Source organism: Amphichorda felina (assembly GCF_050947745.1).
Source record: "Amphichorda felina strain 45539 chromosome Unknown scaffold_2, whole genome shotgun sequence".
In the NCBI taxonomy this organism is placed as follows: Eukaryota; Fungi; Ascomycota; class Sordariomycetes; order Hypocreales; family Bionectriaceae; genus Amphichorda; species Amphichorda felina.
Window position 1 is genome coordinate 771742 of NW_028145048.1, and position 14842 is coordinate 786583.

At 57.0% G+C, this 14842-nt stretch overlaps 3 protein-coding genes and 1 non-coding gene across 4 annotated transcripts; 2 read left to right on the forward strand and 2 right to left on the reverse strand.

Annotated features, from left to right (window-relative positions):
- Positions 1-104: 104 nt before the first annotated feature.
- On the reverse strand, positions 105-191 carry ACO1O0_001804. The gene has a single exon. It is a non-coding gene; the product is annotated as a tRNA-His (tRNA).
- A 418-nt stretch (positions 192-609) lies between these two features.
- Positions 610-3132, forward strand: ACO1O0_001805 (uncharacterized protein; the record flags this gene model as incomplete). Its single annotated transcript, XM_083191285.1, has 2 exons — positions 610-1395; positions 1450-3132. The coding sequence occupies 2 exons, from the start codon at positions 610-612 to the stop codon at positions 3130-3132; spliced, it is 2469 nt and encodes an 822-aa protein (XP_083052499.1).
- A 1211-nt stretch (positions 3133-4343) lies between these two features.
- Positions 4344-9215, forward strand: ACO1O0_001806 (P-loop containing nucleoside triphosphate hydrolase protein; the record flags this gene model as incomplete). Its single annotated transcript, XM_083191286.1, has 1 exon — positions 4344-9215. One exon carries the CDS (start codon positions 4344-4346, stop codon positions 9213-9215), a length of 4872 nt encoding a protein of 1623 aa, XP_083052500.1.
- Positions 9216-9916: 701 nt separating this feature from the next.
- Positions 9917-14110, reverse strand: ACO1O0_001807 (uncharacterized protein; the record flags this gene model as incomplete). Its single annotated transcript, XM_083191287.1, has 2 exons — positions 9917-10300; positions 10355-14110. 2 exons carry the CDS (start codon positions 14108-14110, stop codon positions 9917-9919), a joined length of 4140 nt encoding a protein of 1379 aa, XP_083052501.1.
- Between the last annotated feature and the right edge of the window lie 732 nt (positions 14111-14842).

Here is a 14842-nt window from a genome sequence, read left to right on the forward strand (position 1 = left end):
CCGCAGCGATGTGGTGCTGGGAGGAGGTTGCAGGAGCAGAAAGAGACGAAGGGCCAAGAAGTCGAGACAGGACCCAACAAGAGCAAAAAAGAGCAAAAAAGGAATGCCCGAGCTGAGACTCGAACTCAGGTTTCCGCGGTTCTGATATGTTAACCACAACGCGGTGCCCTAACCACCTAGACTACTCGAGCTGTTGATCCGCTTGATGCGGGTTCTTGTTGGATGCCAAGACGATGAACTGGCTTATAACGAGTCGTCTGGACCCTCCACAATGCGGGACATTGGGGGGGGCCATTAGGTAAGACGTGCTGAGGGGCTTTGCTAAAGGGTGCGCCGAGGCCCAGATGGTGAGGAGAGCTGCGATACCAGCTTGGCGGCGTCGAGACCGTCAGCTTGGTGGTTGGTTGCCTTTGGCGGAACTCTATCTCTGGGCTTCGAGCGATGGGTGGTGGCAGCACGTGACTCCGCGACGGCGCTAGAAGGGTGATCGCGTGCGGATGGATGACGCACGGGGGAACTACGCACCGGGGGGGCTGATGACGTGGGTCACTGTGCACGTTGAATTCTTGCAGCACAGGTCCGTTGCAGCGATGCATTCGTGAGGGAAACATGGCCGGGGCGAAACGTGCTGCTTCTGGGGGATCTGGCAGACAGAATGCGCCCGACATTTACGAGGACATGCTGGCTGAGGCCGGCGTGGCCGCGCAGCAGCACCAGCACCAGCAGCAAGGTAGCCTAGCACGGCCGCTGAAGAGGAGGCGTGCTGGCACGCGGTCTGAAGGGGAGGCGTCTAGCAGAGAAGTCTCTTCGACTGCGAGACGCGACGACAAGAGCGACTTGGATGATGAGGAAGATGACGTTGAGTTTGAGGATGTCGCGCTGCCGGCGCCTACGGTGCAGACCATGGAGAGAGATTCTGACGAGGACGACGATGAGGATGAAGATATCGAATTCGAGGATGTCAATTTCACAGCACCGCTGACGGATCCAGGATCCTCAGCGCAGGGCTCCATGGACCTGGAGCTGAACCTCTCAGCCGAGAAGGCGGCCGCATCCTCAAAGAGAGCAGCGGAACGGCGCAAACCCATCACCAGGGAGGAAAAGGGGCGTCGCACGCAGGTCCATCAGACTCATCTCCTCTGCCTCCTCTCCCATGTCGCCAGGCGAAACCACTGGTGCAACGATGCCAAGGTCCAAGAGTACCTGCGGCCGCACCTCTCGGACAAGATGGTCACCTATCTCAATCCGGGCACCAATCTCTCGCAGTTTGGCCGGACTGAGAGTCTCAAGAACGGACTGCAGCAAGCAGGAGCCATGTGGAAGACCAAGTTTGAGATCACTGAGAGGGGTCTCAGGCGATCGCTCTGGGCCGAGGACCCTGAGCATTTGCAGGCCGTATGTACATGGAACTTTCACTGCTGGTGCGAGTTTGCTGATGGAATCGAATAGTACGAAACGCCGGACGACTTGGAAGCCTGCCTCGACCGTGATGACTTCAGGGACGCAGCCAAGAAACTGCAAGGTTCTCGCGACGTCGGCGCACAATTGTATTGCGCCCTTCTTCGGAGCGCAGGGGTGAGAGCACGCTTGGTCTGCTCTCTGCAGCCGCTGGCTTGTGCATCGGGAGCGCCGACACTGCCCAAGCCCAAGCCTAGCAAAGCACCCTCAAAGCCGTCTAGGGACGAACAGGTCCGTGCCTCTATGGCTAACTACAAGGATATGGCAAACGCTGCGAGAGCTTCGTTACCAGCCGCTACGGGCGGTCCAACGGCCCGTCGCCGGCTGGGCCACCCGGGCGCTTCCTCGTACAGCTTCGAGCCCACTCGGCCACCAAAGGAGCCACGACCGACTTTCAAGACTCCGAAACGTATCAAGGAGTCAGCCTATCCGGTCTACTGGGTCGAGATTCTAGACGTGGGTCACCAGAAGTGGCAACCTGTGGATGCCGTGGTCACGCATACATTTTGGAAGCCCAAGACCCTCGAGCCCCCTATTACGGACAAGGAAAATTCCTTGTCTTACGTCGTCGCCTTCGAGGCTGATGGTACGGCAAAGGATGTCACTAGGAGATATGCCAAGGCGTACACGGCCAAGACACGACGGTTACGAGTCGAGACGGCCCTGGATGGGGGTGACAAGTGGTGGCGCAAGGCCATGAAGCCCTTCCGGCGAAAGGTCCCAGAGGACCTGGACCAGATCGAGGATAATGAATTGGCGGGCGCAGAGGCCAGGGAGCCGATGCCACGCAATGTTCAAGACTTCAAGGATCACCCCGTATATGCGCTAGAACGGCACCTGCGGAGGCACGAAGTACTGGTGCCGGGGGCTACCCCCTCGGGGACGGTCGGCGCGGGGAGCAGGGGTCCGCTGGAGAAGATCTACCGCCGCAGGGACGTACGAATCGCGAGGACGGCAGACAAGTGGTATCGGCTAGGGCGTGAGGTGAAACCTAACGAAATACCCGCCAAATGGCTGCCCAAGAGAGCTAAACCAAGAGGGTCGCGATTCGACGAGGATGATGATGACGACCAGGGCGACGCCGGCACACCGATTTACACGCTGGACCAGACGGAGCTGTATCAGCCACCACCTGTTCGCAATGGTCGTGTGCCAAAGAACAAGTTTGGCAATATCGATGTATACGTGCCCAGCATGGTTCCGCGGGGCGCAGTCCACATACAGCATGAGTATGCCCCGAGAGCAGCGTTCCTGCTAGGGGTGGACTACGCGCCGGCGCTGACGGGGTTCTCGTTCCGGGGCCGGCACGGAACTGCCGTATTAAGCGGCATCGTGGTTGCCGAGGAGTACGAGGAGGCTATACACGCGGTGATTGAGGGGCTAGGCGACCTACAGCAGGAGGCTGAGGATGAGAAACGACGTCTCAGGGCACTCAAGGCTTGGAGGCGCCTCATGATGGGGCTGCGCATCCGCGAGAGGGTATGGGGAGGAGTGAGTGAGGAGGAGAGGAGGGAGGCAGAGCGAGAAGCTGAGATAGACGCCGAGATGAGAGAGGCGCCTAGCGATGTGACGGAGGAATTTGACATGATGGAGGATGATGACGACGACGACGACGAGGGTGGCGGAGGGTTCCTGGCAGACGGCGACAACGGTGGAGGCGGGTTCTTGACTTAGCGACCGTGGATGGGGACCCGACTGATCTATCCCATTAATTACTGCGAGTATTACTCGGCACAGATACAGATAGAGAGCCCTGTGGGAGGTCTCAGATGGAGATCTGGAGTGTCTCAGGGTAGCTCGTGGTATAGTGCCCGAATTAGACTAGTGGATCCTCCCACATGGCACGCGTGTACGAATGCTCGTACCTACGTACGTAACGTAAGTACATACTATGTAGTAGTAGTACAGGTAGGTAGGTGCATGGTGACAGGAGTGAACCCAGCCGGGTTCATCAATCCATGAGATACGGATGCGACAGGCCGACTGGTGACAAGAGAATGCCCAACGCTGGCTTCTTGTATTGGCTTTAATATTGTCTGGAATAAAGACAATGGGCCGATGCACCGAGATTAATGGCGATGCGCCGGGGTGGGACGAAGCTTAATTTTTCTCTTATCCTGTGGCGCACTGGCGCCTGTGGAATTGACTTGGCCGTTGACGTGATTGGGTTTCAGATTGGGGCCGAGGATTCTTGCTGCAATCGTTCGGGATGTCACCGTTTGAGAAGTTTTGAACTTGGAATTGGCTATCCGTATCCGTACCTAGGGCTGAGACCCGTATTCCCCGGGCTCGTCCGCATGCTGCAAGTGCGACACGTACTCGTGGCATAAGCCCAACCAGGCATCGCCAGGCGAGCTTGCTGGAGTGAAATTGTCGGGTGATGCGAGGGCCAGAGTGCAGGGTAGGACATGATTTATGAAGCTGGCCGAGTCGCATCCATAGCCCCCAAGGACCGAAGACGCGCCATCGCCAAGCAGCTTACGAGTACCTTGCGGTGGATATTTATCTGTGCCGCATGGGAAGGAGCTTCTGGTTGCTTTGATTTGACGAATCGACGACACAGCCCCCAAAACTGCATCCACCATTTCCGACAACTCCACCGTCCCCAGCATCTGATCTCAACCTCCGCCCAATCCTCCTCCGCATCGCTGCTGCTGCAGTGTCGTCGCCCGTTGTTTTATAACCTTCTCTTCCTCGCCATTCTTTTGACGCTGTTCCTGTTTCTCTATCTTCAATTCTTCAGTACCGCACCCATGGCTTCATGACGGCATATCGGATTCCTGGATCTATCTTCCAACTTCCTTTATCGACGCCGATTCGATTGTCCCTCTCTCGGTGCCACATAGACGTCTCTCCGGGCGTGGTGCCGCCCTCGACCGCCCATCATGGCCCTGCTCAAGCAGATATGGACCTTGATGGTCAAGAACTGGCGCTGCACTCTGCTGCGCCATCCGTTGACATGCTTCTTCATGGCTTTGTTCGTGCCCCTCGTCCTCTCGACCTTCTTCAGCTTCGCAAAGAACCTCTTCGTCCCTCCTGCAGAGTTCGGCATAGGCGACGCCCGCCCTATCAGATCCCTCGCCGATGCCCTTGAATCAGGAAGGAATAGCGGCCGCGACAAGGTCATCCTCGTCAACAATGGCTTCTCCGGCGGCGACATCGACCGCGTCCTCGACCAGCTCGAGGCCGATATTGGCCGCGCCGATCCCAGCATGCACACCATCCGTCTCGAGAGCGAGGATGATATTGGACGCGAATGTCGCAGCAGTCTACGCGGCGTCACCACCTGCTTCGGTGCCGTGGTCATGCGCTCATCCCCCGACGAGGGCCACGGCCACCTCTGGAACTACACCATCCGCACCGACGCCGCCTTCGCCAGCAGCCCCTTCAAGATCGAGGTCGACAAGGGAAGCAATCCCCAGCAGATCTACATGGTCCCCGTGCAGCACGCCGTCGACGCCATCATCGCCCATCTCGACGAACCGAACTCTGACCCGCTCGCCGATACCCGAGAGCTGGCCTTTACGAGCCTGAGCTCCGAAGAGCGAGAGGACCGCATCCGCGAAATATACCAACGAGCAATCATCAACTTCATGGGCGTCGTCTTCATCGCCACCATTATTTGGGTCACCTACCACATGACGGGGTTTATCGCGACAGAACGGGAGAGCGGCATGTCCCAGCTCGTCGATGCTATGATGCCCGTCCGCCGCCAGTGGATGTCACTTGCCGCGCGTATCATTTCTCACCACATCTCCTTCAGCGCCATATACGCACCGGCCTGGATCATTTCCTCCTTCATTGTCCGCCAGGGCGTCTTTTCCAACACAAACATTGGCATGGTCCTCATCTTCACCGTCCTCTCTGGCCTCGCCTTCACGTCCATGTCCATCCTCTATGCCTCCTTCTTCAAAAAGGCCCAGCTTAGTGGTATTACGGCCATCTTGGCGACTCTGCTCCTGGGCATATTGGCCCAGTCCATTACCCAGCCGAAGACCGGCGTCGTAGCGGCACTTTCCGTCCTCTTCACCCCGTGCACCTTTGTCTACTTTGTGACACTGATGGCTCGCTTCGAGAGAGAGGACCGCCCCGCCAGTCTCACCGAGATGCCCCCCAAGAGCCCCTGGGAGCTCCCTGGCATCTTCTTCTTTGTTATGATCATCATTCACATCTTCATCTACCCCCTGATTGGTGCCCTCATCGAAAAGCACCTGTACGGCACCTCCACCAAGGGACGTCAGTTCCAGTACCCAAACTCGGAGAACAACACTCTTGGTGAGAATGCCGTTAGTCTTGAAGGGTTCACCAAGATCTATAACCCAGGGTTCTTCTCGCGTGTGTTCGCCACCAAGTCGAAGCCTGCCGTGCCGGTTACTGCAGTCGACCACCTGACTCTCAATGCCGGGAAGGGTCAGATCATCGCTCTTCTCGGTGCCAACGGTAGCGGAAAGAGTACCACCCTCGATGCCATCGCCGGTTTGCATAGGCTAACAAGCGGGTCCATCACCATCGACGGAACCGGAGGTCTGGGTATTGCCCCCCAAAAGAATGTTCTATGGGACGACTTGACTGTCGAGGAACATCTCAACATCTTCAACCGCCTCAAGAGCCCCGACGCAAGAGCTACGAAAGCAGAGATCCGGGAACTTATCGAAGCAGTGGACCTGACCAAGAAGCGGAATGCTCTCTCAAAAACACTCTCTGGCGGCCAGAAGCGCAAGCTTCAGCTAGGAATGATGTTGACTGGCGGAAGTGCTGTGTGCTGCGTTGATGAAGTCAGCAGTGGAATTGATCCTTTGTCACGCAGGAAGCTTTGGGATATCCTCCTGGCCGAACGTGGAAAGCGGACTATGATTCTAACCACGCACTTCCTCGATGAGGCTGACCTCCTCGCCGACCACATCGCTATTCTATCCAAGGGCACCCTCCGAGCGGAGGGCTCATCTGTCGAACTGAAGGACAAGCTCGGTGGAGGCTACAGGGTGATGATCCAGAAGTCCCCCGGCCTCAAGGACACTCCTGTTATTGAGGGGGTGAGAAAGAAGGAATCCCTGGACCTGATCACCTACATCTCGCCGTCTTCTAGCCTGTCTGCTCAGGTCATAAGGGAACTTGAGGCCGTTGGCATCCCCGACTACCGTTTCTCTGGCCCCACCATCGAGGATGTCTTCCTGCAACTGGCTGAGGAAATCAAGGACGAGGAAGCGTTCCGCACCACCGACCGCGATGTGGAACTGCAGGAGAAGTCTGCCGATGACGATTCTCAGGACACATTGCAAGGGATCAAGCTGCTGGATGGCCAGCGGATCGGCTATGTGAAGCAGGCGCTCATCCTCTTCATGAAGCGTATGACGATCCTCAAGAGGAACTACCTGCCCTACGTCATTGCTTTCCTTCTACCAATCATCGCTGCTGGTCTCACTTCGCTCTTTATCCAAAACCAGGACCCTCCAGGCTGCTCGCCCACGGACCAGTCATCCGAGTCGACCACTGAAGATGCGTTCTCTCAGAGCCAAGACGATGATGAAAAGATTCTCTTCCTTGCGGGCCCGGCCTCCAAACTCGCTCTCGACAATCTGCCACAGTTGTTCGGCCCCTTATTCTCTGGCGGCAGCGGCAGCGGCAGCGGCAGCGGCAGCGGTTCTGTTGCTCAGTCTGCGCTCGAGAATCTCCAGGTGGTGGACACGTACGACGAGTTTACACAGTTTATTGAGGAAAAATACAAGAATGTAACGACTGGTTTCTGGCTTGGCGACGATAACAACCCCCCAACCTTCGCCTGGGTTGCCAACCTCTTCGTCACAAGTTCCATCATCGCCCAGCAGCTCCTCGATATTATCCTGACCAACACAACAATCCAGACGACTTGGTCTTCCTTTGACGTCCCTTTCAGCCCCCAGACTGGCGACTCGCTCAACCTGGTGGTCTATATGGGACTGGCCTTGTCCCTGTACCCTGCCTTCTTTGCCCTGTACCCCAGCAACGAGCGCAGGAGATTTGTACGTGGGCTGGAGTACTCGAACGGCGTGCGGCCCTTTCCTCTTTGGGTCGCGTACCTCCTGTTTGACTTCATGTTTTCCCTTGTCAGCGCCGCTATTGCTACGGCAATATGGGCGGCTGTGTCCAATATTTGGTACCACGTCGAGTACGTCTTTGTGGTGTTGTTCCTGTATGGCCTGGCGGCCACCCTGCTGTCGTATGTGGTGTCGCTATTCACTAAGACGCAGTTGTCGACATATGCTTGGGCCGCATGCATCCAAGCTATAGGATTTTTGGTATACCTCATCGCCTACATGTGCGTCACCACGTACTCGCCCGTGGGGGATATTGATGATCACCTGCTCATCGTCCACTTTGTTATATCTGCCGTGGTCCCCATCGGCTCAGCTACGAGAGCTCTCTTCCTGACTGTGAATTTGTTTTCTGCCGCGTGCGACGGCGACCAGGTGTCCTCGAACCCTGGGGGCCTTCTTCAGTACGGATCTCCTATCTTGTACCTCGTGGTCCAGTGCTTCATCCTGTTCGGGCTTCTGCTCTGGTTTGACAGCGGATCTGTAGGCTCCTCGCTGCGCGGACTGTTCCGAAAGGACGAGGTTGCTCCCCAAGAGGATCAGTCGGATGAGGAGGTCGTCAACGAGCTGACACGCGTCACGAGCTCAGGCACCCATGAGGACGGGCTGCGCGTCATGCACCTGACCAAAGCCTTCAAGGACAATATTGCCGTCGACAATATGACGTTTGGTATCAAGCGTGGCGAAGTGTTTGCGCTTCTGGGACCGAACGGAGCTGGTAAATCAACTACCATCTCCCTCATCCGCGGTGACATCAAGCCTAGCCGCAACGGTGGTGATGTGTTCATCGAGGAAGAATCGGTGACCAAGAACCTGCCTGCGGCTCGCGCCAACCTCGGCGTCTGTCCCCAGATTGATGCTGTGGACCAGCTGACAGTGCGTGAGCATCTCGAGTTCTACGCCAAAGTCCGAGGCATTCCCGACGTGCAGCACAACGTGGCTGCTGTCCTCCACGCCGTGGGCCTGGAGGCCTTCGAATCGCGCATGGCTCACGCCCTTTCCGGGGGTAATAAGCGGAAGCTTAGTCTCGGCATCGCCCTTATGGGTAATCCTGCAGTTGTGCTCCTCGATGAGCCCTCTTCAGGCCTTGACGCTGCCTCTAAGCGTATCATGTGGAAGACCCTCGCCTCTACCGTCCAGGGTCGGTCTATTCTCCTCACCACCCACTCCATGGAAGAGGCCGATGCCCTCGCCGGCCGTGCTGGCATCATGGCCCGTCGCATGCTTGCTATGGGTACTCCTGATTATCTACGCCACCGCTTTGGCGATGCCCTCCACGTCCATCTGGTCCACCGCGCCGCGCCCCGCACCAGCCCCGAGGAAATGGACCATGTCATCCGCTGGATCCGCAACATGTTCCCTTCGGCCAACGTCGAGGAGAAGACGTACCACGGTCAGCTGCGTTTCTCAGTCGGTGCAGCCGACGTCCTCGCCCAGACCAACCCCAGCCGCTCCCAGGCTGGGGTTTCCAGGCCAGCGGACCTCAGCCAGAGCGCCATCGGCCACCTCGTTGTCCTGCTCGAGGAGAATAGGGATGGCCTAGGGATCGGACACTACAGCGTCAGCCCCACCACTCTAGATCAGGTCTTCCTCAGTATCGTCGGCAAACATAACATTCAGGAGGAGGGCTACGAAGATAAGAAGAAGACGCCCCTGTGGAAGAAGATTCTCCTCCGGAAGCGATGATAGCATGCTGCGGATGCGTTTTCTTTGCCCCCCCCCCCCCCCCCTTTTTTTTTTGGTCTTAGACAGAATTACAGGCTACTACAGTGTATTCCCTACTTATAGTTCTATGTTAGACAGCGCGTATGATCATTCAGCCACAAGATACCAACCCGCGTATTTCTAGTGCAAACTCCCTCGATATCTGTGAAGAATTGCCCCCCTTTTCCTGAGCGTTACGTGTACAAGCTCTCATCTTTCGTCACCCACAGTTCGTACATGTTGTATTGTAGGAGAAAACCCAAACTCGAAATAATCCCCCCACCCAAGGAAACCAAATAATGCTGATAAAACACCCTGCCGGCAACCGTATATGGCCCATTTTATGCGTGTATGTGTCATGGTCCCTTGATCCGCTGGTCTAAGCAAAGAACAAAACATTAAAAGTAAGAATCATTAGGCCTGTGGCGTTTTCGTCGGTCCCCTAAAAGCAAAACGCCGCCGTTCCTCCCTCCCTTCTTCCGTGCTCTGTTCGTGTATCCCCCTATTTCGCCAGTTAGGGCCCGTATCTCGTGGTTGTAGTTGAGCTATATGTCATTGTCGAGTCGTTGAAGTCGTCCCGAGTAGTCTGATGGATGTTAGGACGTTGGCGAGCATTTGCTTCGTCTCAGCTCGGTGAAGGTGGCCCCGTCGAGTTTGATTCTGTATCCCGTTCCTTGATCGCTTCAGGGGAGATTTCCCTTACTCCCATCCTCGTCGGTCGGTATCGTTTCTTCAGCAGGCGCTAGCTCTGCCTGCGGCCCTCCCCCATGGAACCATCCGCCCCGTTCCCACCCCCCAGGGGCGTACAAGCACGAGCGCCGTGTTTCTTCATCGTAGATTCCCGTCAGCAGGGTGTTCAGCCTCTTGAAGTCGATGGGCTTGAGGATCCATCCGTCGAAACCGGCGTTAATGTACTTTTGCTTCTCTTCTTCGACTAGGGAAGCAGAGACGGCGAAAATCGGAATTCGCCCGTTGCTTTGCGCAAGCTTTGAGTGTGCGGAATGATCGGGGGTCTTCTCGAAAGCGCGTATCCGCTGGGTGCTTGTAAGGCCATCCACTATGGGCATCTGCTCAGAGTCAGTATGAAATCTAATGGACGTTTTGTAGCTGTTCTAACTCACCTGCATATCCATTAGAACTACATCAAAGGTAGCAGACCGCTCTTTGTAGGCCAGGGCGCAGTCCTCCCCGTTCACAGCGTGATGGACCTCGTGCCCTGAACGTTCCAGCCGTTTGCGCAAGATCTTCATGTTGATCGGGTCGTCCTCTGCGACCAGCACTTGCAAGGGCTGGCCCTCGCCAAACCCACCGCTGGTAACGCTCTCTGTGTTGGCCCTTGGACGTGTGGCAGGAGGGATCTCAAACAAACTACCTGACCGATCTCTGGTCTGAGGAAGTTGCGGCATGTCCGTGTACTCGTCTTGAACCTTGACAGGACGAATCGGGACCTTCGAGTCGCGAACTGGCGCAGATCCCGGTTCCTTATGGTCTTCCGTTGAAGAGGATGGACCGCGGCGGTGGGTTTTAGGGCCTGTTGGTATGACCGAACCCCCCCGAGATCTCCTGGAGGCGGTTCTCGTAACGCTGCCCTTCGAATTTTGCCGTGAAATAGACGACTGTGGCTCTTCATCGGCCAAGGACAGGGGGTTTTGGATGGCATCAATCAATCGCTCCGCGTCACTCTTGTGGGTGGCCTGGCTATGGCCGCTGTCGAAGCTCTTACGGCTTCCGACACTCCCCATATCAGCACCAGTTACAGATACAGCCAAGGTTTCAGGGTCAGTGCTGACGTTGACAGCGCTCCCACGGTCGACCAGCATAATCTCTCCCTCTGGGGCGGCGATTAAAGACGGGGGCGCTGTCGAAGCTGGGTTCTGCGGGTGCGCTGCCGACAATGCCTCGTTGCCGCTCTCACCCCCACTGGAAGGCGACTCATCCGGGACATGGAACGGCAGCTGGACCACAAACCTCGACCCCTGGCCCTCGTCAGACTTCAGACGAAGCTGACCATCCATGTTCCGAACAGTGCGGGCAACGACGGCAAGCCCTAGGCCCAGCGTACGCGCCTCGGAAGGGTTTTGTGCGCCTTCGGGGAGGACGGACGGGTCGGACTCCTCGGTGCTCACCTGCTCCAAATCGCGGAACAGAGTGTCAAGCTGCGATGACGACATACCCGCGCCCGAATCCGACACTACAAAATCCACTATAGCCTCGTGCTCTCGGATCTCAGAGACAAGCGTCTCGACCTTGACAAACCCGCTGCTGGTGTGCGCGACAGCATTGGCGGTGACGTTGGATATCGCCTGGCGTACTCTTCGGCCATCGCCATGCACGAACCTAGGCAGGCCGGAGTGCTCGACCACGCTGTACTCGAGGCCCTTCCTCTGGGCATCTTTTTGAAATGGCTCTGTGGCTTCCCTGATGCAAGTGGGAAGGTCAAAGATCTCGTCCTTGACCAGGTTCTGACCCTCCTCCGTCTTGGTCAGGTCAAGCAGGTCGTTGATGACGTAAATCAATGACTTTGATGCCGAGTGCGACTTGGCCAGATTGTCCCGGGTCTCCTTGTCAAGAGTCCCCTCGAGGGCGATTTCGAGGTAGTTGATGATGGCGTTGAGGGGCGTCCGGACCTCGTGTGCCGAGTTGGCAAGGAGGAGCCGGGTCAGCTTGCTGCTTTCCATGGCCGCTTCCTTCTGCCTCCAGACCTCGATGAATTTGCCATAGACGAGGCATAGCACCGCTGCCGTCTCCACCTGCTCCTCGTTCCATTCGCGGCATTTCCCAATGACAGTCTCGTGCCACGTCTTGAAACTCGTCCGTGGCTCGAGGTAGCTGGCCGTGCCATCACGGATAATCTTTTCGTATGGGTTGCCAGCCCACCGCACCTCCTTGGTCTGGCCCTTGCGGAAGAAGACAATAAAGTCGCCTCCGCCAACGCTCAGCGGAACGTACAATAGCCCAGCTAGAACCTGGAAGCCGGGAGGGTAGCGGAGGTCTGGGAAGTCTTCCTTGATATCCTGCGATGCAACCACAGATGTGAGCTGGCGCATCCTCAAGTACTCCAGCATGGCGAGGGCTTCCTGGCTCTGCTCGATGGTCCCTAGTATCTTTGTCTCCCCCTTGATAGACAGTAGGCCAAAGTCCGCATCGAAGAGGGTCAAAAGGTCGTCGGACGATGCTATGATGTAGCCTGATGGATTCTTATCGGTCGGAGCCGTGTTGATGAGTTTGCGCGCCTGCAGGCGAGACGCGTAGGATAGCCGCTCGATATTTCTCGATGCCGTGTCCCCCACGAGCCGACACATCTTGCGGATGGGAAACGACACGCGCATCCCGTGGTTTCCGTAGGAATGGCAGGCGATCAGCCCCCAGAGTTCGTTAAAAGCATTGATGGATATCGACATGGACGAGCGCACACCCATATTGCCGAGGTATTTGAGATGGATCGGTGACATTGCCCGCAGGTAGGCGTGGCTCATGTCCAGTGGAACTTGCAGGTCCTCCTCGGTGCGACAGACGATCCTGGCCGTGTCGAGATCGCGGTCGTAGAGTAGACGCACCTTGTTCAGCTTGTAGAGATCACGCGCTTGTCGAGGAATGTCGGACGCCGGAAAGTTGAGGCCATAGTACAGATCCTTTGTTGCGGTCGGGTCGACGAGCTCCGTGACCACCTTGCCATTGAAGGACGAGTCAAACTGATAGATCATGACACGATGAAACCCAATGAGCTCCTTGACGATCCCCACGAGAATCTTGAGGAAGGTCTCGAGGTTCTTCGCCGAGGATAGCTGCTCCTGGACCTGGGACATGATGTCAAAGACCTGCATCGCGCCCTGCTCGCCCCTTCTCTTCCTGGCGCTGCGCAGGATCCGTAGCGGCTTGCTAAGGACCTCGGTGCTCTGTTCCAGCTCTTCCATAGATGGGTTGGCCTGGAGGGTGTCCAGGGGCTCGTCGGGAGTACCCTCGCCGGGTGGCCGTAGAGGGAATTCGTGGTCATCGTCCATCTCAAACTCGCAGATAACCAATTCTGGGTGGGCAGGGTTGATGTGGATGGCACACCACAGCTTTGTGCTCCGCCTTTTGGGGTGGCGAATGGACAGGCTGAAGACCTCAGGCCCGTTGACGGCCGGATCGGCGTCCTCGTCGCGGATGAAGTCTATATGGTCCAGCAAGTTGTCCTGCTGCTCCTCGGTCAAGATGTCCATGAAATTCCTGAGGCGGAAGAGTTGTTGAGGGGAGCGGCCGAGCAGACGTTCCGAGTTCTCGCTCACGTATCGGGCAACGAAGCAGCCATCATCTTCTTCCCGGAGAGCCAAAAGACACCCAAATCCTTGGATGGCGCCAGGGGTGTGAATGGGCTCATCCTCGCACCTCTGCAGCGTCCCGTCCCGGCCGGTAATGACAGAATGCCCATCTTCAGTCTGCACATGGGTGAATCGAGTTGTGACGTGTGGCACGTCGGCCAGAGAGGCATTCTGGGACGACGTCGACGCACTGTGACCACCGCCCGCCATAGCAGCTCCCATATCGGCCGTGGGTTGTTGTCCGCCGAGTACTCCCGACTCCTCATCGGTATCATTGTCGGAGGTGGCGAGGTTCAGCTGGAGGGGGCCGGTAGGGATGGAACCGCTCAGCGTACCAGTTCGGCGCCGGGACGGTTGCGCTTCGCGAGGAGAGCCAGAGACTGGTGACAATGGGCCCGTCTCAGAGCGAGCCGAGTTGAAACTCGATTCTCCGCGCCACTGGCTTGGTCGATGAACGGGTATTGGTCTCGTCTCGGAGTCGGAAGCAGTCGGAGTGTGTTCATCGGGGGACGGTTTGGAAGTAGTAGGGTCGACGCTGATGACGGATCGAATGGGAAAGACGCGATCGCCAGACATGTTGGAGGTGGTTGATCTGTTGCCCAGCTGCGTGTCCGAGTTGGCGCTCCGTGGCAAGACAGGTCCTGGGGACATGGGTCTCGATTCGCCCCCTTGATCTTGTCCCTGGGCCACTGACGAGGGCGGTGAGCCGTCGGGTGGTAGGTCCATGGTGATGCGGGGCGAACATGGATCCCAAAAGCGCTGATGCCCGTGACTTGGCCCTCCCACGAGGACAGCAAGTGGGAGGAGAGGGGTATGGAGGGGTGGATGCTAGCGTCAACGGCTCAGGACATGTCGGACTAGGGGGGTTACGAGCAACAAGTCGCACTGGTTACGTAGCCTGCAGGAGCTACAGAAGGCAATTGAGTCGAGAGATGAGGTTGGGAATGAGGTCGAAGGGATATGGAGTGCCCAAGTTTCAGAAAGATCTAGACTTGGAGGTGAAGATGGTGCAGTGTGGAGCGGGTGGCGACGCAGGACGCACCCCAGGCCGATCGGCGCTTGTCAAATCCTCATGCACCGAATTCCCATGGTCACCACCTGGCAAGTCTACAACCAACCATCTATCTCATTAGAAGGCGGTATCGCTGTCCCAACAGCATTTCATTTTCACGGAACTCTAGATTGAGCCATTGGCGTCGACTGGCATGGCTGAAGGATGCAGAGCAAGCGTGTAGCAAGTGTACGGCTACCAAGCGCGAGATGAAGGATAATGAGCATCATGGGGAAATTCGAAAGCCCATCCAGATT